General features: G+C 37.1%; 1 protein-coding gene across 1 annotated transcript in view; it reads right to left on the reverse strand.

Annotated features, from left to right (window-relative positions):
• Positions 1 to 343: 343 nt before the first annotated feature.
• The window catches only part of LOC107040603 (rho GTPase-activating protein 100F), a 31,103-nt gene continuing 5,723 nt past the window's right edge, over positions 344 to 25,723 (reverse strand). Inside the window, exons 2-19 of the mRNA XM_015260743.2 lie at positions 25,216 to 25,329; positions 24,542 to 24,724; positions 23,392 to 23,550; positions 22,508 to 22,737; positions 21,288 to 21,546; positions 16,542 to 16,553; positions 14,893 to 15,139; positions 13,599 to 13,865; positions 13,301 to 13,459; positions 12,438 to 12,601; positions 9,938 to 10,286; positions 8,398 to 8,616; positions 7,168 to 7,556; positions 4,799 to 4,934; positions 3,309 to 3,589; positions 2,859 to 3,051; positions 1,978 to 2,240; positions 344 to 901 (exon numbers count right to left, since the gene is read on the reverse strand). Of these exons, the coding sequence (XP_015116229.2) occupies positions 599 to 901; positions 1,978 to 2,240; positions 2,859 to 3,051; positions 3,309 to 3,589; positions 4,799 to 4,934; positions 7,168 to 7,556; positions 8,398 to 8,616; positions 9,938 to 10,286; positions 12,438 to 12,601; positions 13,301 to 13,459; positions 13,599 to 13,865; positions 14,893 to 15,139; positions 16,542 to 16,553; positions 21,288 to 21,546; positions 22,508 to 22,737; positions 23,392 to 23,550; positions 24,542 to 24,724; positions 25,216 to 25,329 (3,927 nt within the window). The 3' untranslated portion in view covers positions 344 to 598. The remainder of the gene's footprint in view (positions 902 to 1,977; positions 2,241 to 2,858; positions 3,052 to 3,308; positions 3,590 to 4,798; positions 4,935 to 7,167; positions 7,557 to 8,397; positions 8,617 to 9,937; positions 10,287 to 12,437; positions 12,602 to 13,300; positions 13,460 to 13,598; positions 13,866 to 14,892; positions 15,140 to 16,541; positions 16,554 to 21,287; positions 21,547 to 22,507; positions 22,738 to 23,391; positions 23,551 to 24,541; positions 24,725 to 25,215; positions 25,330 to 25,723) is intronic.

Below are 25,723 nucleotides of genomic sequence, written 5' to 3' on the forward strand. Positions count from 1 at the left end.
GGGAGAGTTTCATGTGATTTAGCGATATGAGTTTGTGAATCCTCGAAATGAAAGCAAGTAAAATACACACTTCCAACTGGTCATTATTATATATTAACAATTCAAAAACTATAGAATTATCGATGTTTTTCGCATTTTTCCCGCATTCAGAGGACTCAAATCTATCTCTGGACGCGAGATTTATTGGTAGTTTAAAAATACACTGTATATATTTATATAAACGATCAAAAATTCATTGTAAAACGTGAGAATAAATAATGAATTTGCGAAAAGCTATGCTTACGAAATTTTCAGTATATGCAAAAAATACTTTAAAAAATTGAAAAATTTAATTACTGTTCCATTTAATCAGTGATTTAAGATTTGAGTAATCATTCGAAAAGAGTATATTTATTTCGGGGTCCATTGATATGACTTTAATCTGTATTGATGACCACTTCTTTGCGATTTTCACAGCTATTATTAATGATTATGGTAATTCATAATGATTACTGGTAAATATATTAAATATCAATATTGGTTATAGATTGCCCGGATTTCTTTGTTAATACATATCTTTCTCTTTTATGTTCTCTTTTGATGAGAACTTGTCGCGGCATTATGATTTATTCCTTTTCGAAATGAGGTCATCATCACTGGCTTCGACATCAGCTTCCATCCCTCTTTCACCCTCGTCAAGCTGTCTCATATTACCTTCCTCAGTATCAATACTGCTTGTTGGAGTTATCTGCTCCATTGTCGTAGGAGTTACCGTTGTTGATGTTGTTATTGGTATTGTCACTGATAGGGTTGTGACTTCCCCACCATTTTCAAAACTAATACCATTACGATTAGCCTTATTTATAGGCTCAGGTGAAGCAGACTCCTCGCTGCTAGGTGAACCTGGGGATGATACTATCACCTGTCGACAAATTATGCCATTTCCTTCTCTTGAGATATGTAATCAGTATTTTTTAGCGTCATGTTTACTATTACATTGTTAAAGTTTCATTTTAAAGGAATTTTCTAGATAATTTACTAGAAAAGTGATAAAAAATAGTTCAAATTGATTTACTTCCTGTTAATAATGATTGCATCATAACAATGAGTGATACTAGGGAAAATTATTCAGGGGGTTCCTTATAACGGGGAATTTCGTATAGAAAAGTGTTTGTAATATTTTATCACTCCGATACTGACTGTTCAAAATGAATCTTCAACAATGTGAACCGTGTTAATCTTATGTATTGATGGTTCGTGATACATGAATTGCAAATGAAAAAAAATAAAATGAAAATATAGACACAATTGTACTCTTTCCGTTCTGCCAATGATGAATATAACTCGAAAACGACTCATACTACTAATTAATCGAAGGATAATCGAAATTGAAATTCAGAGAATTCAATTGAAGAACAAAAAACAAGAAGGATTGTACCTGTGCGAGAAGCGTTGTCTCTGTGCTGTCAGCGATTTGGAACAGTCGGCAATTTGCGTTTGCTCTGAATAAAGTGCGAAAAAAAATGAAAAGAATGGCAATTAAAAATTGATGACGCTACATCTGTTTTTTGCTTGTTTTTAAGTGAATGATCACAATTGTAGATAATGAAGAATAAATTATAGAATGAAACTGAAAATGAATACCCGATTTCAACATCAAAGAAATCAAGAGCAATTGCGTCCAAGATATTATTGTCAAAAATAGAGAAAAACAGTGCATTAATATTATGGCTAAATGCTTGAAAATCAATCAGATGATATGAATCAATGGTAATCATGCAGAAATGGATAAATTTATGAACAATGCAATTATTCAAATTAATTTTGTGATTAAGTCAAAAATACTAAATTTTACTCGCCAATGCAAATTCAACCTGATAGATTCATAGTTATCAATGGAAAAATAACTGTCCATTTCTTCTAATTTCACTTAATCAAAATTTCAATTTGAATATGAATAATAATGATTGATGAGAGTTGAAGATAAGCATAAAATACCTGACGTGGCTTGACCGGCGGCGGTGGACGAATGGTAATACCGAATGGGTTGGTGTCTCCTGTTGTGGTTGACGTGGGGGGTTGATGATGAAGTGAGGGTTGCTGCTGCCAGAGCAGTCCGGCTCGCGGCAATGTGGGCTGATGAGGGGGCAATTGATGAGATGACTGAGGGGAGGATTGATGAGACTGCTGGAGCTGATGATTGGCCAGTCCTACTTGCGAAACTCGAGTAATTGTTGAACCGATTGAAGAAATCTTCCGAACTGTCTGTGAAATACATAGCTGATTACTCAGTTCTTGAATTCTATCAACTAATGATTTGATTGGGGCGATAGAGTTTTGCTATTGTTTCCGAATGGAAGCTTTGTGATCGTTGATTTTGACGATCTTCTAATTTTACTTGGAAATAACGTATAATATCATGAAACGTGAAGATATATTTTTCGAAAATGTGTGTATGTATGTCCAGATGTGTTCGCGAATTTTTCGAAATTTTTTTAGAAATCTTCACAGAAAAAGGACTACCGTCATGGCATCGGTTTCTGCCAGGGACCCATCTGTATAGATTTGTTCCCAAGGAACCTTGGGAACACTGTATAGATATTTTGTTAATAAAAATTATGTCTTCATATTTCATAACATTCTGTAGCATTTCTTATCATTTAGAAAATATAAAAATCCATCAAATGCAAAGCTTTTATCCCAAAGAAAAAGACTAATAACGGAAAAAGTAATGGTGACATGCTTTCAGTCGGATAAGCTCGAACCCCTGCGTGTTTCTTTAATACAGTAAATTCAAAGAGCTCATTTTAAAATTAAGACTTTCAAGTAATTAATTGAAGGAATAAGATAAGTCATGAGAATTTCGTCGAAAACATTACCTGACTTAACTGGCCATATTTCTAGTAGATATTTGAGGACTGCTATTGGCTGTTGGAAGTCGAGAGGAGGACTCGCATCTTCGGCATGCAGCATTAGAACTGGACCAAAACAAACTGCCAAGTTTGCTGGTGACATTTTATTGCATTGAGAGATGACCAAAGCGAGGTGATCTAATAGGTAGATGAGTGTACACTGGAAGGAAAATCGACACTATAATTTCTCCTTTAGTTGTAACCTGAGGAAGATTGATCAAATTTGCCATTCATAATCTAAGAAATCAATTCCATGGAACGGCAAAATAGAAACGAATTGAGTTATTGTGAACTTCTTCTGAGGTATTGTAACAATTTATTTCGTCTTCATTCAACACTGAGATGATGAACAATTCACATTATATACACGTTTTACCATTCTTGTATGAAATATTTCTTTAATTTTTATTTACTCACCCTATTAACTTTAGGCAGGCAATCAAGAATACTAAACATAAGTTTAGCATTTCCCTGAGGATCGTCCGGCAAACAAACTGCCAAGGCGTCGACCATCATTTGGTAGAGGCACTTGGTGAAAAGCGGTTCTGGCAATTCTCTTAAATAATCCTTCAGTACCCCAGTTATGACATTAATATCTGGGACATTATCAGGTGATAGGTCGACCGATCTTGCATTGCGTTCGAACGCTTCCCGGAGGATTCTTTTTTTCGTTGCTGATCCGCAGAGTCTATATAAGCCTGCAAAAGATTCTTTTTACTACTACAGCTACTCAAAGTAGAAGATGGGAGAACAAAAATACAAGATGACCCTCTCAATTATACAATATCTTCTGAGCTAGTAATGAGATTCCAGTAAATTTTTGACGTTATTCTAAACAGCAAGAAAAGGGACTTCGAAAACATATAACCCAATTCCAAATCCGAAATGAAAAAAATGCTACGTTTTCGATTGCCCTGCCAATTTTTGTTTCGAAAAAGTTATGATTTTTCAAAAAAATTCACTTTTTCCACATGAATTTTGATTCTTTGAGAAACAGGTGAAATAAATGAATTTAATCATTAGGAATAGAATTTTCGTTCTCACACATTGGAAAGTAATTGAAAAAACTTCAAACCGAGCGCAATTGAACTCAATTTATTCAATTTTTAGAGCTGTTATGGCGAAATCAAATTTTTTTCCATCTGCAATTACTCGAAAACTTTATTTTTTTTATCTGAAATTTTAGGAGTAACTTGGGGACATAAGTACCATTATTTGGACCAACGGACAGTCATTATTTTGCAGTCTTCCTTCGTTAAACGGATGATTTTTGTTCGAAAAATTCGTTTCTGGGAACAACGCGTAAATGACAACGAAAAAAAAAAATGACTAGCAATAACTGAAAAAAAGAGGTATTTCAAGCCATATTTCAATTGAGAACATATAACAGTCCACCTGAACGTGTTACAATGAGCGAGGCGACACTTGACCCATTGCTTCGGGTTCTCGAATCGTCTCGTCGTGAAAGGAGTCGTAAATCCGCCCGAGTATTATAGTCCAGTAAAAATAGGCAAAGTGGGCGTGAAAACACTCCTGGACTAAATTTTGACAGAAATTACATGAGACCCGTGGAAAGCTATGTGTGAATTTCCAGCCTCCCCATTTAATTTGAAATTTATTTCGCCTTTTTCTCAAACAATCAAAATTGAAATGAAAAAAGGGAAATTTTTTGAAAAATCATAACTCGTTGAAAAAAAAATCGAATCGCTCCAAACATTTCATGAGAGCTTAGTCTCATATACTTCTTCAAAGAAAAAAATCGGCAAGACAATCGGCAACATGGCCTTTTTTAAATTTCGGATTTGACATGGAATTGCTCAGTGGGCTTTGTAAAAAAGACAACAGTTTTCAAGTTCTCGGTGATAAAAAATAGCTCATTTTGGTATGCTTTGTATCCGTCAATTTACCAATTATGTCCAAGCCTCTTCTTTCCACTTCCTCTACACATCTCCATACAATTATTGGAACATTCTGAGCTCCAGCCATCGCCAGTGCTGTAGAAACTCCCCCAGGAACTCCACCAGTCTTGTTTTCTCGACTTACCTGGATGAATGAAAAAAGCGAATATTCACGATATTCACACGACTGCTTCGTTAATTTGCGATTTTAGCCAGACCATGTTCGGTCACTTTAGATGGTTACAAGGTATAAATTAATTATTAATTAATCATTTCTAGGTCCCAAATAGAAGATTATCAGATTATAATTTATACCGTACAAACATCTAAGGGGACTGAATATAACCTGGGTAAAAATCGTTGTAAAATTACTCGATTGAGCCCAAACGATATATTTCATAGAATTCCAACTAGACAATCCTGTTTTAATCAAGTCGTTTTGGATGATGAAAATATTTCCAAAATCTTTATTTATTTTTTTTATCGTTATTTTACATCGCTTGGACCCCGTTAGGGTACACCGCGATGATGATCAAGACTTTAAATAGTTAGATCGCACCCGGTCGCAATTCGAACTCTGAACCTTTCGCATGTGAGGCAACGAACTCACCCACTGCGCCAAGCCACAGGGCCCAAAATCTTCATGTTATGTAAAAAAAAAAGACTAAAAATTTGCGGGGTGCGTAATACGGTCTCCAATATAGCTGTACTGAAAATATGCCCTTCAGTAGATATCTGACTGATGCCCGAGTGAGTCGATATTATTGAATATTTTGTTTTTCAATTAATGTTTCCATTCGTACTACCTTTATGGTTTCATAAGTGCCCCTTCGCATCAGCCTTTATGGCTCTCCTATTCTTCTCTTCATATTTTTCCCGTACATCTGCGTTACCATGGACTGCCTTACTCTTTTTTGTCATTCCGACCGTAAGGCAATATTTCGCGGACGCTACTGCCTGTAGCCGTTATGACAGAAAATATTTTACCCAACTGCATCCCATTCAGACTAAGATTGCAAGAGAAACTACGGGGAACCCCAGTCGTACAGCCAGGTGACATTGGGGGGTCTTATTGGACTCGCCAAATACCGTTGAGGGCGCTGTTTTTCGTCAATATAGTTGCTCTAAGGCGCTCATATACGCGCCTACACAAACCCAAAATTTGGTTGTGTGTGTGTGTGAGTGCCCGGGCGCCTTAGATCCTAGGTGGCGTTTTCTTATGAGCCTAATTGTACTCCTGGATGATAGATCACATTGACTCCATGGGTACCGCAGGTCTCTCTATTCGCGTCTGTAGGCAGCAGTTTCACACGAATGGGTAGGGCTAAGCGAACACCCATCCAAGTACTAACCAGACTAAACGCCTGGTTAGTTTGGACAACCGACGGAGTCATACGATACCCGTGTGACTAATACTGTTGCTGTTGTCGATTATTTTACGAGTGGTTTATTGTTTCGTGTGAGTTTCATAGTAGGAACATTCCAGGTCAACTCAGCCACACTGAATTTTTTTATTTCTCAGAATCCTGAATTGGTATGCTCACGGTCAACAACTTCATAAGTACATACGGTCTTTAAATTTTCGGTCCCTTAATATCCATTGTTTGTCTACGACATATGACAAAAGCTGAAATCTTTGAAAAATCATATCTTCTGAATACATTGATAGATGTTGATGAATCAACAATTTATTTTTAGTTTTTTCATGTAATTTGCGAATAAAAATACGACGGTACCATGACGATAAATAATAGCTGATTTTGAGTTTTTTAATTTTTTTAATGTCACCGTTACGTAAGGGTCAGAAGAAAATCAATTGATTTATTTTTTCTTCGATGGACAATAATAACACACAACTTTTTCGGGGTACTTAAAGCAAGCAACTGATGTTGAAGGAGCAAAACTTCAAAGAAAGTATGTACTTCTGAACTACTTGAGAGTAAGCATACCAATTCAGGATTCTCAGAATCAAACAAATTCAGGGTGACTGAGTTGACGTCAAATGTCTCAGTAATGGAAAAGACAAACTAGTTTTGGACAACAAAATTTGATTGAACATAAAAAACTGCAGTTTCGGCTGAGATGGTAAGGCTACATGGCTCCTTTAACTCATCATTTAAGTATGACTCCATCAATTTCGCTCCGGTGGACAAAAAAAACACAATGAATGGAACTTTTTGACTACCAGTTTTCAATTCCAAGAAATAACTCATGAATATCTGTGGAGTGGCATATTTTCACTATTCCAAATTGATTGCGTTCATTATGGTTCAATCCAACTGATCTATCACATCTTTTATACCTTGATAATACCTCCAAACTATCTCGTATTTGTCAGTCATTTCATTGCTGAAATTGAAAATGTGGATAATACTCACCACTGTATCGAGGTCAACACCAAAAAGTGGTGCGACTCTTGTGGCTAAAGAAATAACGGGCAATCCACGTCGTTTGAACGTCTGGTGGGCATCAGTATATCTGAGTCTGAGGTAAATGGTACCCCGTGGTTCGACTTTGAGCGCCAATTGATGAACTGGGGACTCTTTAAGAAGCGTTGCAAGGTGGACAGAACCTTTGTAGCATAGTTTGTGTCGGTGTTGTGGATCCCAAGAGTAAACAAGTAAATCGAGTTGCCGATTCCCCACTAAATCAAGTTCAAATGTCTCATCCCAATCGAACATTAGATCACCAGTACGCACCACTGTTCGTGCTTTGTGGACTCGGTCACACTCGAGTACGCAATATAAATCTCTTAGACCGCAACTACCTGCTCGAACAGATATAAATAGGAGTGGCTTTTTATTGATGCATACATCCAATGCAATCGACCTGACTAAAACCAAAAAGTCGGTTTGAATCAAGTCGGACTGAATCATGCTGGAAATCGAATTATTTCACGTCAGATCGTCAGTATGAATTAAGCTTGATTCGGTGAGATGCAAACCGGCATACTGGTCTGATTCAAATCGATTTTTTGACGTGATTCAGATTGAGATCGATTAGATTCAAGTGGGTTTTTCGGCTTGATTTAAGTCGATTCTTGGGCTTTATTCAAGTCGACTCTACACGGTTATACATGGGTGGGTTATGTATTGGACGGGCTCATATGTAGAGGGTTCATATTTCATCAATGGGGTGAGGTTTTTACCGCCGCCCCATTTTTTTTAATTGAAGAAACTAAAGTTGACGAGTTGACTTGAGTTTTATTACAGCATTTTTTTGTAATTTCTACTTCTCTGTAAGAATCCAACAAAATTTTATTGCCGCAGTTTTTTACAAAAACATTTTTTTTTGTTTCTTTTGGGGGGGATTTCATTATTTTTTTCCAAATATGCAAAGAATCCTTTGCATATCCACTGAATTTTTGCATTTTCAATTCCATTCAACTCATTTGTTTGTCACATGATAGAACATCTTTCGAATTAACCATCAAAGCAAACAGTTCAGATTCATCATTTCCACCAATTTTTGATTATTTATTCCAGATTTTTCGACTTAATTCGTTTCTTCCATTCAATCTTTCTTTAATTTTCTATGGCAGTATCTATTCGCACGCTCCACAGTAAATTTTAATGTGTTTGCGGAAAGTAAAATGAAAGAAATTTTACCCAAACTAGGCTGACCAGATGGTGTGGAGGGCGTTGTGGCCGCTGAGGATGATGTGGTAGAACGTAATCCACGGCCAGCGAGCAAATGGACCCAGAGTAAACCGCTGACGCCATTTGAAAAATCACTACCAGCAGTTTCACCGAGAGAACTCAATAAGGAACTCGATGAGCTTGGTGTCCCGACAGTTGGTGGCTTCTCTATCTTATATTTGAGGAACTCTGAAAAATTCATAACCAAACATCACTCTAAGGCGGTGAGTACTTTAGCAAAAAAATTGTATTATCTAGAAATTTACTAGTACAGTGGTGAAATGGCACATCACGTTTATATTTTCAAATAATGCCAAAATTCGGGAAAAAGAACTTTTACGTAAAACGCCTAAAGAATTTTTTGGTAGCCCACCATTTTTGTCTACGAAACGTTCGCTTCATGATTCTTCCATTGCATCATCTATTAGCACTCATAATACCACAAGAACTTCGAAATTTATCATTATTTTCTGAAAGGTTCGTTGCGTGGAACCATCTGTCTGAAGTTCAGTAGGTGTCGTACCTCATACAATGTTCTATAGCAGAGGCCCTGCAAGAATATTCTCAACTAACTTCGATACCCAATTGGTATCTAGAAATTAGTTTTGTTATTCAAACTCTTGCCTATGGGAGTGGACCATGATACGTTACATGGTAAAACTTTTACGTTTTCAATCATATAATTGATGCAATTAATAGTTGAGGATTGAGGGGTCCCTTAAGTACTCTATACTCGCGAAATATTTCGTGAGCCGTTAGAAAGGCCAAATTTGAATCGCCTGTTGATGGACCCAATAACCGTAGTCTGGTCACCATACATGACCGTGGAACTTTGGTCACGTCCGCGGAAATTCGTCGCAGTGTTATTTTGTCTCTCGAGGTGCCAAATTCACTCGACACTGCTCGAGTACTTTCAGCCAGTTTCCGACAACGTCGCGTAACGGGCGATTTCATTTAACATGCGGAAAGATAAATCTGTTGAAAACTATTTGTTTTCTTTATGAATTTCAAGAATTATATTTTTTGGAAAACTTTGATAATTTTTTACACACTTCAATTGTAAAAGACAATTATTTAATTTTTCCGGCTAGCCAGTCAATGGCAATTCAAAAAACGAAGCGCCGCAGCGTTTCCCCCATAGAGTGACGAATCTAGAGTTAAATGATAATAAAAATTTGAATGAATATGAATTCCAAAAAACCAAAAAATTATAAAAATTATTTGATGATGTCACAAACTTTCAGTTGGACGAATGAAAGTTGGGAAAGTCAACGGCATTTGAAACCATTCCACCACTTCTCTTCGTAATTATTTTTTCACCTATGATGGTATTCCACGACTTTTTCTTCGACTAATTTGATTGAATAGCTTCTAAATTAAGAGATAACTGTCTTCAATTTCAATTGCACTCTCTATCATACATTCACAATGATGCATTACAAAATTAGGATTGTAAATTATCAAATTAACTACTAAAATTCATCATTACCACCGAGCTGAAGAGATTCACCTGCAGGATTAATATCTAGCAGTCTTTGATCCTGAGTTCTCGTTGGCGTTGGTGTGGGTATATTTCTAGTCTGCTCCAACTCTAATAAATTTCTGATTCTCCTCACTGAACTAGCGCGCTGACTAGCTGCAGCGCTTAGTGATGATTTTTGACTAGCTAATGCTGATCTAGCACTGGAAGCAACTGATGCTGGCCTCGGTCCAGGAACTGGCCGATGACCCGTTGAGCTTATTGCCGTGGAAGCACGCAAATTAGCAAGATTAACCTGTTGTGCTGATGCTGATCTCGTTGATAGACGATCGAGAGTACTTGACAGTGGTCGGTACCCACCATAACTCCCATAATCCGCCTAATAAGCAAAAAGGGATGCAATTTAAATTATTTAATTACTGTGCATCAACAATGACGGACTATTCAGAACTGTCAAAAGTATGTGGAAAAAGTGAAAACTGAAAAAGTTTTTTTTTTTAGATTTTCAAAGGGTCAGATTTTCCGTTTTTCCAGGGGCGAGTCGACGTCCGCCAAAATCTAATTTTTTAGCCGGGTGAACGTTGATTACAACTATTTAAGCGACGGGCTATTCAGAACTATCAAAAGTATGTGGAAAAAGTGAAAACTGAAAAAAAAATTTTTTCACCGGGGGCCAAAGTGTCAGATCTTGGATTTTTTCAGGGGGAAGGTCGGTCAAAGAGTCACAACGGTCACGAGGGCCAAAGGGTCAGATCTTGGATTTTTCCAGGGGGAAAGTCAAATTTCGCCAAAATCGAATTTTTTAGCCGGGTGAACGTTGATTCCAACTATTTAAGCGACGGGCTATTCAGAACTCTCAAAAGTATGTGGAAAAAGGGAAAACTAAAAAAGTTTTTTTTTTAGATTTTCAAAGAGTCAGATTTTCCGTTTTTCCAGGGGCGAGTCGACTTCCGCCAAAATCGAATTTTTTAGCCGCGTGAACATTGATCCCAACCACTTCAGCGACGGGCTATCAGCACTCTCTAAAGTGTGTGGAAAAAGGGAAAACTGAAAAAAAATTTTTTTCACCAGGGGCCAAAGTGGCAGATCTTTGGTTTTTCCAAGGGGAAAGTTGACTTTCGCCAAAATCGAACTTTTAAGCCGGGTGAACGTTGATTCCAATATTTTAAGCGACGGGAGAAAGGTCTCAGAAGCCCCAAGACCTATCCAGTTCTGAACGGAAAGAACTAAGTAGAACTTGTCAAGTATTCGACTCGGGCAGGTGTTTGTGCGTCCCGGTCGACGCTGGTCAACGCGAGCCCTTGTGGTGGGATGCAGCGAGACACTACACCGCCACCTCATCGGTAGGTTCACGCTGTTAACGTTCCTCGGATATTAAAAAAAAAACTTTCCTAGGCGTGATTGCCACACATTCTTAGATAGTAATATTGAGGGGGGCGGGGGGAGTACATGACTTTTTTCAAGTACGTGAATATTTTGCAGATGATTTCTTAGATCATTGCGAAGAGAATGTAAAAACATTATTTTATGAAACTTCATTGTCCTATCGTTCCGTATATGAAATCAAAAGGAGAAATTTGGAATGACGTTGAGTCTATAGGAAACGAAACACTGGCTGTTGCTATTAGTACTCACCCGTACTTTGACAGTACCGTATTTGTACGGTAAATACAGTATATCAATTGACTTCATTTCACCGTGCAACCTACCACATATTCCGAAGTTAAATTGAAGGAAAGGTAAATCTGAGGGCGCCGTTGCCCCAATTCATTCGAAGATTGGAGTCGCGCGGAGGTCTTTCCACTATTCTGATATCCAGGTAGCCACAGGTGACAATGCCGTGTAAAACACTTCCATGATTCCATGAATATTTCCACACGATCAGTCGCGTCGCGGCACGCCGCCGTATTTTTCATTTCCAGTTTGAATAAGAGTGAATTCTATCTAATCAGGGGCTTTGACCTTTGTCAGAAATTGCAAAATATGCTTTTAGATAAAATGAGTCAGACAGACAATTTTTTTCATATTTTTTAATGAGTTTTTTTCGGAAGTTATATTAAAAAATGGAATTTCACCGTCGCATTGCCGTGGACGCGAGTAACAAAGGGTTAATGGAATAAATCAACGACAGACGCATACTGCGCGCCCTTCAACATCAAAGAAAAAGCAACTCTCCGGTGTATGCCGCTAGTGATACAGGGCATGGGTGTCATTGAAGAATTCCTGAGAGTGGTCTCAGAGTATTCTACCTTCACCCTCAATCAATACTAGGCTGAGATATTTTTCTTTCAATTTTTTCGGGTTTTTCCAAAAAATGAGTAAAATTCGCAGGCCTTTGAAACCAAGATTCTGTTGACTTTGATTCAAGCACCTGTTTTTTGGAAATTGCTATAAATCAAAGTCGCAGGACTTTGAGTGTATTTACGGGCACAATGCCTTGAGTTAAGCCCCGCGCCCTTGAACGAGGATCAGATATTTCTCAGTGTTCTGAGTTTAGTATGCTTTCATGAGCTACTTTCTGAAACCTTACTTGATTGACAGCTGCATGAATATTTTCTGCGCTGTACGTGTATCTCGGTGGCCTGTTAGTTGTCGCTCTAATTTGCTCGTAAAGCGCACTGGTGCTGGGGGTACGACTCAACCACGCCCGATACTCGTCAGAAGTGAATACACTCGGTGAGGAAGGTATTCTCCCTGAAAATTAGACGTGAATTTGATGGCAGTGGATATTGGAGCAGGGATTCCTCTTGCCCCTCTCCTAGTCTTACAAGTTCCTGGATAGCCCCTTTATCTAGAGCTGCGGGACACCCCCCAAAAAGTGCTCGCAAATCGACCGACCGACCAATCGCGTACTAGTGTCTGTTTTCTTTCTTACTCATGTGCGTAATATTCAGAGATGGTAGAAATGTAATTTTGAGACAATTATAGAGGGTGCAATGGTTCCAATAGTGGTAAATACTGGTAAAAATAGATCGAAATCGATATCCTATGTGCTGAATATTTATTCATCAAGCTGATCAATAATTAGCCAGAAATCTTGACAGAACCGTGCGATTTGGGTGGAAAGGAGCAATACATACTTATTTACTAGTTTTATTATGCGGAAATCAACTGAATCATTTCCAAAAATCTAAAATGAATTCTTCGGAAGTTTGGGCCATGAAAAATTACAGGGACAAATATGTAGGGCATATAATCCATTTCGAGGAATCTTGAATTTTCTTATTCACCATGGAACTTCGATAACCTTAGTTGATATAGGCTTTGCATAATTAATTCGAAAATTTCCAATTCCACTTATGAAATCTCTCTGGAAGATCGCTATGGCTCAATGGTTTTTAATTCACTGATTTTTAAAAATTGATAATCTTCATCTCAAGTTTTTAAATTTACCTCTGTCCCTTCTTATAGAAGGCAATTCGGGTGCCGATAATGCGCCATCGCTGTCCTCCTGATCAATAAGCCCAGAAGCGACAGTAATAAGACCTGCCCTAAGACTGGGCTGCTGCGGCAATGCCCTACCACTTCTCGGAAGTGAATTTGTTCTGAGACCTTGATAAGAAAATCAAAATACTTTCATAATTAGTCTCGAATTAATACAATGAAATTTCTCAATTAAAGAGATTAATTTTCCCCCGCATTAATTATGCAAAGAGTTGATAATTTAAAATGAATAATTCAGGAATTTTACCAGCTGAACTCTGACCAATCTGCGTTCGTGAGAGGGTGGCTAGATGCGATACTGCACTACTCGGTGGCGGATCTCTCATATTCTGTCGGTAGTAGTAGTAAGCCGACCTTGGTGAGCTTGAACATGTTGCTTCGGTGTCCGACGCATAGTCAAGCGATGGACGATGCCGCCTTGTGAGGGTGCCAAATTGACTTTGACCTCTCTGAGCTGTTGATGTACCGTCTGTCTGTGCGCCATATCTGCCACTGTACCTCAAAGCTGAAGAACCTGGAGGATTCAAAATTGAATTGTTGGCTGATTTCTCCAACGACCCATTTCCCGCATCTATTGTTGCATTTGAAATCCGGAAGCTTCTGAGATCTGATATCGTTCGTACAACACTGAAAATAAATGATGTCTACTGCATCGTACAATATTTTTTTGAGATGATGAGACAAGGGTAGATTTCTCTGTGCGGAGTGAACCAACCCTACACAACGGCTTTTCTTTCCTAAACGTCCAAACATTCACTATTAAGGAAAAAAAAGAAAAAATTGTAAAAACATAATACATCTCTTGGAGACACATTCACGTCTGAAAAAATCGTATAGATATTTTCTATACGGATTGCGTATAGAAATTCTATAGGATTTCTGTATATGATATTCGGATATTTCGATATGAATATTTTCTGTACGAATTATTTTTATACATATTATAAATTTTTGTTTTCATACGAAAGATGTTTAAGCGCTCCAGAGAAAAACGTACAGAAATGCCGCAACTATATACGAAATGTTTCTACACATGTGGCAGTGAGTCGTATAGGATCAAACCTATAGAAACCGTATAGAAATAATTTGTATAAAAAGTATCCGTATAAAATATCCGAATATCATATAAGAAAATCCTATAGAAATCCTATACGCAATCCGTATAGAAAATTTCTATACGATTTTTTCATACCTGTTCATCTGTGATAACTATGGAAAATCGATACAAATACAACACGTTCGTCACGGACGACTTTCGATTCAAAAATATACTGCGCTGCTCAGGTCGGGTTTCGAAAAAATTCGAACGTCCCTCTCAAACAGATCATGCCGAAACAAACATCTGAAATCTGTCCTGCACGTTTATTGAAAAAGCTCCGATCGCCGCAAAATATCTGCGAAATAATGGTCCTATTGAAGCAGCGGAAACGGAATTGCTGACGGTATTTTCGAAATAGAAAATTCATAGAATGCATTCTCACTTTCTACCAACCTCAACGTGAGATCTTTATTTATCGTCTCTAGATGGGATATTGATTCACCTGTTTTTAAACTCGATCTCAGAAGTGTGTGGCGCGCAGGGGTTGTGATGCTCGTATAATCTACTCTTGGTAAATGCTGATCTGATCCACTTCTTGGTATAATTCTTCCACTCGATGTGTGCTGGGAATAGCCGTAGCCTTGCGATTGACCTGTGAGACGTGGTCCTACTGACTGCATTCCAGTACCTGCCGACATCCTTCGGCTACCATTTGTCGGCATCACTGGACCCGTGTAGAATGAGTGAACCTATATCATGAGGCTTAATTTAAACATCTCTTTCTCGATCCAAAGAATTCATGAAAAGTTATCTAAGGATTTGTGAGTATTTTCGATGGTATTTTTCCACGAAATTGATTTCCGCTTTAATTTTCGACTGTTGAATCATCTAGGTAGTGTTGAAGATAAGTAGGAAAGTATATTTTCATACGCAATTTTATCTGCCAAGAAACGCCTTTTCGATATTTGTTATTTGCACATGAAATTGCTTACCCGCGAGATTGAAGCTAAACTGGATCGAATCTTTGATATTTAATACACATTTTTTAAATCAACATCGTTCATTTCTTATTATGGAGTACGTACTCTGCGCACGAAAATAGCTTTTAAATATTTCGGATTATTTCAATAGAAACGGAATTACGAGAAAAACTTTGTAATGGAATTTTTTTTTATTTTTAATATTTTTCCGAGTGTTGAACTTTTCGTGAAATTATACCTTACAAATTCCAATTTTACGGGTGTAAATTTACTCAGGAATTGACATGGCAAAGATTAGACACTTCAATGTTGCATTCCTATAAAACGTTACTGTAGTAATGGGGTAATACCGATGTAGTAGGATGATGAACCGAGTATACGTAGACGATTGATTGTTAAATGATTTGAGTAATGGGTAGTCTGTCGCAGCTACACAAGAAAGGAATTCTCTAGCAAAATCCTAGTACTAGTACGAGGAAAATAGCACAATCTTACCGGCTATAAAATACTCTAGGGCTGTTGAGTAAAATTTCTGGTTATTTGGGGAATTTTCCGGAAAATTTTTATATATAATAGGTGGAAAATTAACTTGCTTCCAAATAAAATTTCTAAATAAATGTTAACACTAGAATTTTTACTCGGCCATCAAGTTGCGCCTTTTCTCCAGTGTTAACGCTAGATCTTTTTCAAAGAATTTTTCTCCAAGGGCGAAAATTTTCTGGAAAAGAAGGTTTTTAAAGGTTTTTCCAACCGCTCATCCTCAATTATAATCGCATAATTAATGAAAATTCTTTACTTCAGACAACTCGTTTCAACGAATTTACTATTATTCGATTCCTCAATGTTCATCGTATCACCACCGAAAATACTCATTAGCACAGAGAATGCCACAGAGGATAGAAAACGATGCAGTGAACTCAAATTATGAAATATACATGAAAAAACTTCAATGAAAACTGTTCATTCAAAACGTAAAAAAAAGAGAAAGCATCTGGCTCACATAAAAAATCAGGGTGACACGCCACACAACGGTCGATTAACAATATTTATCGTGATATCATTTTTAAACAAATATTCAAGATTATAAATAACATACGGTTGAACGAGGTCTAGTTATTTTTTATCAAGCATTTTTTTTTAATTTATTGATTTTTTGTTTTTCATTATTTACCTTTGTGAAATCCTGGATAATAAAAATGTAGCATTCATTGAGGACACCGAGAATTAGTTTATTAAATCTCGTTATTTACGTGTAAGCACGAATGTATTCAAATCAGTTGAGATAATTTAAATTTCCAATTAATCAATTCACTTATAAGTCCTCGGGAAACAAGAGGGAATCTTTTTTTTTAATTTCAACAAAAAAGCGATATAAATCCAATCACTTTTGAACAATAGATGAATTCAAATGAAATGGAATGAATTGTTTCAAAAGTTTCACATTTCAATGACTAATTATTAATCAATAAATCAATGGAGAGGCTTTTAACTCACGGTATTAGATAAAACATTCAGCTGTGTGAACTTGGAGTGGCAGTTTGATAAATCGATTTTTTTTCTTATAGTATCGATTGTACTCAGTGAGTACCTAAATGTACCACATTCATTTTCGTTTGTATCCCACATCCCTAGACGTAAGGGGTGCGGGAAAAATCGTGCAGCGTCGAAAATGAAGGTACGGAAAAAATTTTCATGAGCAAAGATTCAGCATGGATAGGACTTCTATGTACTCTATTTTTCCATTTCATTTATCAACCCCTTCAATACTTTACCCGCTTCTAAAATCTTAAATGTATGAAGGACGCCAGGAAAACATACAGATAGCTTCTAAATCGTTAGTACTCGTTTGTACCAACGAAAATTATTCATTATTATTATTATTATTATTATTATTCTCATCAAATCACCTGATTCCATTTTTATCAACCGTAAAATCATCGTAATGGATTCCATATGTAGTTCGTGAAGTTTCGATGTGGGTACAAACGTCTCATCTTCCGTACTTCCACTCCCATCGCAGTACAAATGGAACAATTTACTGTACATGATAATGAGACCAAGTACAAACCATTCAGAGCTTCAAAAACAGTCGTAGATTATTGAGAAAAATGATACAAACGTTTTTCTGAATTTTTCCGAGATAATCGCGAAAAACGAGATCGCCAAAAAAAATTAATTTAATTTATCTTGTATAGGGTGTAGGACGTGGAAAAACGTAATTCTGAGCCATCCTATAGGGAACCCAAAATTGGTTTTAAGGCTCTATCTCTCATAGTTTCCGAGATAATCGCGAAAAACGAAATCGCAAAAAAATTAATTTAATTTACCTTTTATAGGGTGTAGGAAGCGGAAAAACGCAATTCTGAGCCGTCCATCTACCTATAGGAAACCCAAATTTCCTCAGGAATCGAATGGAATAGGTTTTAAGGCTTTATCTCTCATAGTTTCCGAGATAATCGCGAAAACCGAAATGGCCAAAAAAAATAATTTAATTTATCTTGTATAGAGTGTAGGAAGTGGTAAAACGCAATTCTGAGCCGTCCATCTTCCTATAGGGACCCCAAATCGGCTTTTAAGGCTCTATCCCTCATAGTTTCCGAGATAATCGCGAAAAACGAAATGGCCAAAAAAAAAAAATTTAATTTATCTTGTTTAGGGTGTAGGAAGTGCAAAAACGCAATTCTGCGCCGTCCGTCTGCCTACAGGGAACCCAAATTTCCTCAGGAATCGAATGGAATAGGTTTTAAGGCTCTATCTCTCATAGTTTCCGAGATAATCGCAAAAAACGAAATGGCCAAAAAATAATAATTTAATTAATCTTGTATAGAGTGTAGGAAGTGAAAAAACGCAATTCTGCGCCGTCCATCTGCCTATAGGGAACCCAAATTTCCTCAGGAATCGAATGGAATAGGTTTTATTTGCACGATTTTTCCCGCACCCCTTACGTCTAGGGGTGCGGGGTACAACTGAAAATGAATGTAGTACTTTCAGGTACTCACTGAGTACAATCGATACTATAAGAAAAACAATCGATTTATCAAACTTCGACTCCAAGTGCACACAGCTAAAATATTCGTTGAAAAAAATGAGGATAATATTCATGATTATTATTTGATTTAGTCAACTGTGGAAATACAAGTTCTGATTGAATCGATAGATTGGGTGTCACCGTATTGAAACACTGGGAAAACAATGGTGTTGAACGGTGCAGACAGAATTGTTAAAGGGTGCTCTTTATCAACATCGTCTAGGACATCTAGTTGAAGCCAAGCCTGCGATCAATGCATGATTAAACCAACTCCAATTCTAACTATGGATGGATCTTGGGGGGGGGGATACATTGTGGGATTTTGTTAGTGTAAAAAGAAGATGACCACACAGATGAGGTCCAATTAGTTCAGTTTGACATTAATTTACTGAAGGTCTGGGGTCGTCCATAGATTACCTAAGACGATTTTTACCCTCCCCCCTCCCGCACATAACAAATAGTAAGATTTTGGCGACACCCTCCCTCTCTCAAGATCTTACGTAAGATCAGGGCAGGTCGTTCACTGAAAATCAGAGTTTCCTAATAGCACCTAGTAAAGTATTGATGACTCACCTACAGATCGTAAAATAGTATATTTCGATACGATTGCGGGATAGTATATTGTGTTACTAGTGCGTAAAGTTCCACTTTTTCACATGCACGTGTAACACATCCTATTTTTTGTGGTACAGGGAGAGAAATATTCAAGAAAAATTACGGAACATTTCACGTAATCCGCAAGCGAGAATTGTTTTCAATAAATTTCTATAGGAATATAAGAGAATAAATCTGAAACGTTCAGTAAATTTTCGGGTCTGTCACCGAAAAAATACGAAAAAGTCACGTAATTTTTCTGGAAGTTGTAAAATCTAACAGAAACTTCAAGACTTATTATGCCTCAGAACATGAAAATTCTTGGATGTTTAAGAATTTTTACGAAAAGTTCCGGAAAAATTACGGAACGTGTTGTTAAAATCTCCCTCTCACGGTGACTCATGGCTAGCCGTGAGGCGTCGGGCGGATGAGTAATTGTTTCTATACGGAACAGATCGTAGAATTCACGTGACGATTGACACTTTTTATTGAATTTTACTTCACTTCGCTCGAGAAAATTTCCTTTTCTCAATATCTCGAAAACTAGTAGATCAAATGACCTTTTTTGAAACACTTGCTTGGAAAAGTCCCTTTTAGTTTACCGATTTTTGTGCATAAAGTGGCCCTTTTCCTAACTTTTACGATAGTAAACGAACAGTGACGTCATTTCCGGAATTCGCTTTTCGTTTACAACAGCTGACTATCTAGTTACAACTTGGGTTTCGCTCCTATGTCACCATTTGAATGAGAGCGCTGTCGTTACATTTTCGAGCAACCCGGTGTCGTTATTGCGGTAACTATGTGCGTAGCTGAAACCATCGGTTTAATCGTCTCAACTTAATTGCATCAAAATTGATATTTATCGAATCATAATTTTTTTTTAAATAACTCACCTGGGCCAACCTAAAAGTTTAGATTTTGCATAGCGGAAAAAAAATTGATTTGTTAGTAACCATCCGAGGCATGCATGGAATAAAATTAACAACTTTTTAAATTTTTCTTGAAGTTTGAAAAAGTCTTTCGATTTGATCGAAGTAGTATGGAACGTCCCAGAGAGAAGTAGCTGCAGTGACGTCTCGTATTGTTTGTTCAATCAAGGCTGCGACGCTTCTGGAATCGACAGAAACATCGTTTTCCTTCACCCACTTAACAATATCCCCAGTTTTCTTGTCTTCGACCACGTCGAAATCTTACGTAAGATTCTTAAGGACTCCTTCATCCTCCACGTAAAACATCGTAAGAGATAGTTCACCCTCCCCTTGCACCTGACCGTCTTACGAAATTTATGGACAGCCCCTATGTCGTCTATTTAATATCCACGAGACCCAACGCGCGCTACAGCGCGCTGTAATTGTAACAATCATAATTGAAAATCTCAAAATTAAATTAATCATGAATTAAATTTGCCGCCTCAAACGACTGAAACCAATGAGAAATAAGCGTGACAGACTTGCGAGATTTCGATAATTATCGACTTTAAGTGTATGTTCTTTTTAGAATAGGATTATCACGTTTTCGAATAACCGTAATCGCCAAAACTTTATCTTTTTGTTACTTCTTCAAAAATCTGGAAATCGAGCGAATTTAATAGAAAATCTAAAAAGATATTTTTTGATTGAAATTATTTCAGTCGCATAAAAGAGTTTCTAATAGTGTTTGAAATTTCCATATTTACATGGCAAGATATGAAGAATCGATCCTATTACTTTTACCCCTAAATTAGGAATAGATGATGGACATTTCAATCACTACTTGTGAAATAAGAGTTTTTCAGTACAACCATCTGCAACTAATCTCATTACACCTCACATCACCAAGTTTACATTCCCTATTACCCTATAATTTCTCAAAAGGTATTTTTTCCTCAAATTCCACTTTATGCCTTTCAAAGATCAATCATTTCATGATTATAAATCTATACCATTGCGGACTTCACAGATGGAATTTTCAATTTAAAATCCACCTTATGGATCTATTTCACTTGAACAGTTCGTGGGACATCGCGGATGAATGTTTTCGTCACGGAAACCTATTTATTCCATATCACTTCAAGTATTAGAGGAAAGGGCATCGCCTTACTGGATTTTTCCATCGGAAATTTTCCTGGCTATCCAACTCAACTCGTTTCAACCCTCCCACCTCCATTTCAATATTGGAAAGATATCGACGAGAAGTAAGTGAAATGATTCACTGGTTGATTCTCCCCTGATAAAAATTTAATTCTGCATTGATCACGACGTGAGTAATGCGAATTTCATGTTCTTTAGAGTAAAATGAGGTAGTAAATCTGCTTACTTTCTCAGCCAAACTCTCCAATGTCTTTGGATAGCCACGTTCGTAAGGTTGAAAGTGTTGGGTAGACGAGGGTTTTGGCTGATTAGTGATGACGGGTGGAGGTGGAGGCTGGTAAGACCACCCGACTTCCGGTCTTGAGTTGTAGTAGAGATCACCATTACTTGAGCCCAGATCTTGGCTCGAGCCCAAACCGGTAAGACCTAGTCGTGACCGAGATGGCAGCATTTCTCTGCCATCACCTCTCCGTCTATTACTGTCCCTTAATTGAATAGAAGAAAAGAGGAATAAGAATGTGAATCCGTGCTGAAAGGTTCAGAAAATTCAAGATTTTTGCAGCGGAATGAAGGAGAGGAAGGGATTGATCTCTCGTGAGGACATATTTCTCGGGTCTGCAAGACTCGCGTCTGCGTCTATGAGAGAGAAGAATGGCTTAGCGCCAGTAGCCGTACTTTTGAAAGACTGCGTGAGAGCCGCGACAAGACTGTCGAGAGATTGCTACCGAGCGTCTCTCGACGAGAGACTCCGCGTGTCTTACGTATCTCAATCATTAATTAATCTCTGATAACTGTTTCAATTTTATGGTTGAAAAATAATTGATTATATTAATGTAGTTATTCATGAATGCAACAATTATAAAAAAAAGCGGTTCAGCGGTTCTCCAGATGTTTCCTCCCGGTCGGTCCACCGTGTTGCCTTTCAGTAATCCATCCTTTTACTAACCCAACTGGCTACTGCCTAGTTTCAGTGATCGCAGGTTACCCCGGTATATATATAAATTTTTTTTTTATAAAGTTTATCTATTGGCAGTAAAAGTAATTTTTGGTTTTTGGACCTTACAGGTATAAAATAACTCCTTAAAAAAGTATCTTATATGCCATCAAAATTAAATGAGAAATAGTGACAAAGGTGTTCCAAATTCGGACAAATCGCCTATTGAAAAGTTTTATCTTGGCAGTTACCAGTGGTGGAGTGAATGATGCTTGTGTGTAGGTATAAATGTAAAATTCGTTTAGCTACTCAGGGGCTTTGGGTGTGTGTATACTATTTCTGTGGTGGAGAGGAAGTCAATTTACAATTAATATGTTCACATAATAGCAACAAATCCATTAAATTAGCAATTAACATTTTTTTCTATGAAACAGTTGAGAACGCTTAAAAAATTTCAGAAGTTTCAAATTATTTTCCGAATATTAAGATTCTGAAAATAACGAAAAATTTACCTTATATGATTACCCGTTGCGTGATCACTCTCATCCTCATTAAGTTCCCGTTTAATAACGACAACTGGTGGTGCCTTGTGCTCAGTCTGCCGACTGTGTGAAACCGGCTGATGGGAGCCATGTCGTGTAGCCAAAACTAATCGCCTCGGTATTGACATGATAATGACAACATCGTCTAAACTCATGTGCGTCACGTCAACAAGATTTACTGCTAAAATCTCATCCCCCACCTGCCGTAATAAACCAGTAGAAAATGTATCGAAATCAGTGAAATTACTTAATAAAAAAGGATAATGGTCAATAAAAGGATAATCACAATTTTACGACTGCAGACCACTTTGCCTTTTTTGTATCAAAATTATTTGATCTTCTCAGCATAAAAAATCGTAAAAGAATATTGGATTTTTTTCCTCCTCAATTTAAAATGAGTGATGGCATTTTTTCAATTATCCAGTGTTCAAAATGTTAAATTCACTGTTAGAAAATAACTCTAGAAGTTTCAAGTGAAATAGGTTGAAATTTTTCACTTTAACAAAGTTACATGAAATGGTATATTTATTTATTGACGAATCAGTTAATTTTTTGAATATGGCACTAAAAAACCGTAAAAATTTTGAAAATTCAGGCAATAACTTTTCTGAATTCTCAATCTATTGAAAATTGAATTGTATGAGATGTTCAATGTTTACGATGAGTTTGAAAATTCAAACTTTCATTAAAAAATCAATGATTGTTCAACATGAAAAATCCAATTTTCTTGAATTTTCGAGATGAATCAGAAATTAAATGGACGCTTTCATTCGAAATTGAATTCAATCTCACAACATCGAAAATTTACATGAAGCTGTGACTGAAATTTTAAGAATTTTCTAACAGTATATAACCTTCAGACAACCGCTGCTGTATACAGCAGATTCCAGTGCTATTCTTGATATGAATACGCCGTCATTGCGATCAACGCCATTTCCTTCTCGAATGTATAGACCCAGTGTCTGACCGGGCCGCTTTATTATCTCGACAAAGTGAACTGGATGCTTAGAATCCTGTGACATTCAAAGTACGTTAAAGTTATTTATCTGCATTATTATCGTTTTTAATGAGATTTTCATAAGAGCCGTTTCCAAATATCGTCGATGATTTTTCCCGTACGCATTTCGGTCAATTGCAAAGCAGTATTTCGCGTCATGTGATATGTTTCAGGAAGTTTTATATCCGATATTGTACACTGGCCTCTAGACATTACTAGCTATTCCAGAGTAGTTATTCATTTGTTCTCGGTGAACTCATGAAATTGTAACGCGACTTTGAATACTGCATCCTCACAGACCAAAATACGCCCGTGAAAAATAATTTCTCAAATACCCCTCGAGTTTCACAATTGATCGGATATTTCCTTCAAATTTTCGTGAAAACCAACAATTTTGTCATCTATTGCTGGAAGAGTCCGCGCGCTGCTCGCTAGAAATTGTTAACTAGCGAAACTTGACAATATCAGTTTTATCTGCAATGGAGCTACACGGAAAATAAAACCTCGGAAATTTGTGTATCTTCTCACCAACGCATGAGATGTACCAAAGGGGGCCACAAAAAATGGAGAATACTCTGTACAAATTGGATTCTGACAATTATAATTCAGACTACACAGAGCAAATTATTTGGTAAATTTCACCAACTAGTTGTGCATGGAGTGCGAAGCTCCTTGTGAAAATGTTAGCGGATTGGCACCCTTATTTTTGATAATCCGAGAACGCGACTTTGTAGAGCGCCACCTAGTATTTTCTAACTAGTTCCTCCGAATTATAAGTTTGTTGCATTTAGTTATTAGTGAGTAGCCCACAAATTTGTGGAGGGATCTTTTACGAGATTGTCTTCCCTGGTCCTTGCCTGGCCCTTGCAACCCCTTTGCGGCAAACGACGTTAGAAAATAAATTTTTAAAAATTGATAAATTTGTGATCAAGTAGATAAAGTCACAAGTTGGCAGACGGTCAAGAATTATGGAGGTTAAAGAATCCTAAGCAATTAACAAGATTTACCTGTAACGTCATGAACTTCTTGGCAGCCTCCACTGCCTGTCTACCCATTTGTCGGGGCTCAATAACACGCACCACCATTTCACCACGTCTCTCAACGGCCTCGAGGGCAGCGGCTGTCGAGGCGTCATGGTCGTTCTCTACTGTCTCGATCTGCTTGAAGATCTCTGTACTTATCCCGCTTACCTGTGAAATTCGCTTTATTTAATTATGCAGTTTGTATATTATTGATGTGTAGAACAAGATTGTCTATTTTATTGTTAAAAATAACATTAATGAGTTCTCAGGATGAGTAGTGGAACGATGGGTTAGAGTCGACAAACCTCATTCGATTTGTAAAACTTTGTACTGTCTTGGGAATGTACTATAATGCCAATGATAAAAGAAATTATCAGAGGATTTTTCTGTAGGCTCTTTTCTTAGTTAATAAATAAATCTCTAGGCATCTTCGACTAAATTACTCAGATCCGGGATGATAATTCGTTAAACAAAAATAGTATTCATTAGTTCAATCATCGGATTATGTCAGTAATACGAGATATCACTAGAAATTATTCATTTCAGCAATCACTCAGCTATTGCACCACTGTACTGATTGAACTCAATTTTTCCGGAAAAATCGACGAAGAATTTTTTTCTGGGAAAATAAGAGGCAATTATTCTAAAATGTTGTCTACCTTTCTGAAATCCCCTTGGATGACCATGGGAGGTGGCTCCTTGGGGCGTAATTGGTTGGCAGGTGCTTGACGTCCAGGACTTGCACTTATGTCTGTTACTTCTCCCCGACCCTCCTGCGAACGAACAAAACAAAAACTCTCGTTACATTCATTACTTTCAACATTTCAATTAAAACCAATTTGCATAAATGCATGCTTAATGCACCGTAGTGCTAATATAAACCGAAGAAATTTACGAGAGATAAATTTAAATGTGTACATGCGCAGCTGTATTTCGTATGCAGAAGACAATGTAATTATTTATCATTAATTCTGAACCGGAAAAGTGATCCCATATATTTTCTCCCTCTACAAAATTTTTAAAAATAATCATATATTAAAAAATCCACTCAACTGGCAATAGAAGTAATAAACTTGATTATTTTCTTTAGAAAATTGACTCCGCTACTAGAGAAAAATCCTGCCAGGCTTCCTTAATGTCACTAGGTTTCCAAATGATTGTATGATT

Source organism: Diachasma alloeum, unplaced genomic scaffold (genome assembly GCF_001412515.2).
Source record: "Diachasma alloeum isolate Michigan unplaced genomic scaffold, Dall2.0 Dall_scaffold_00339, whole genome shotgun sequence".
NCBI classification, from domain to species: Eukaryota; Metazoa; Arthropoda; class Insecta; order Hymenoptera; family Braconidae; genus Diachasma; species Diachasma alloeum.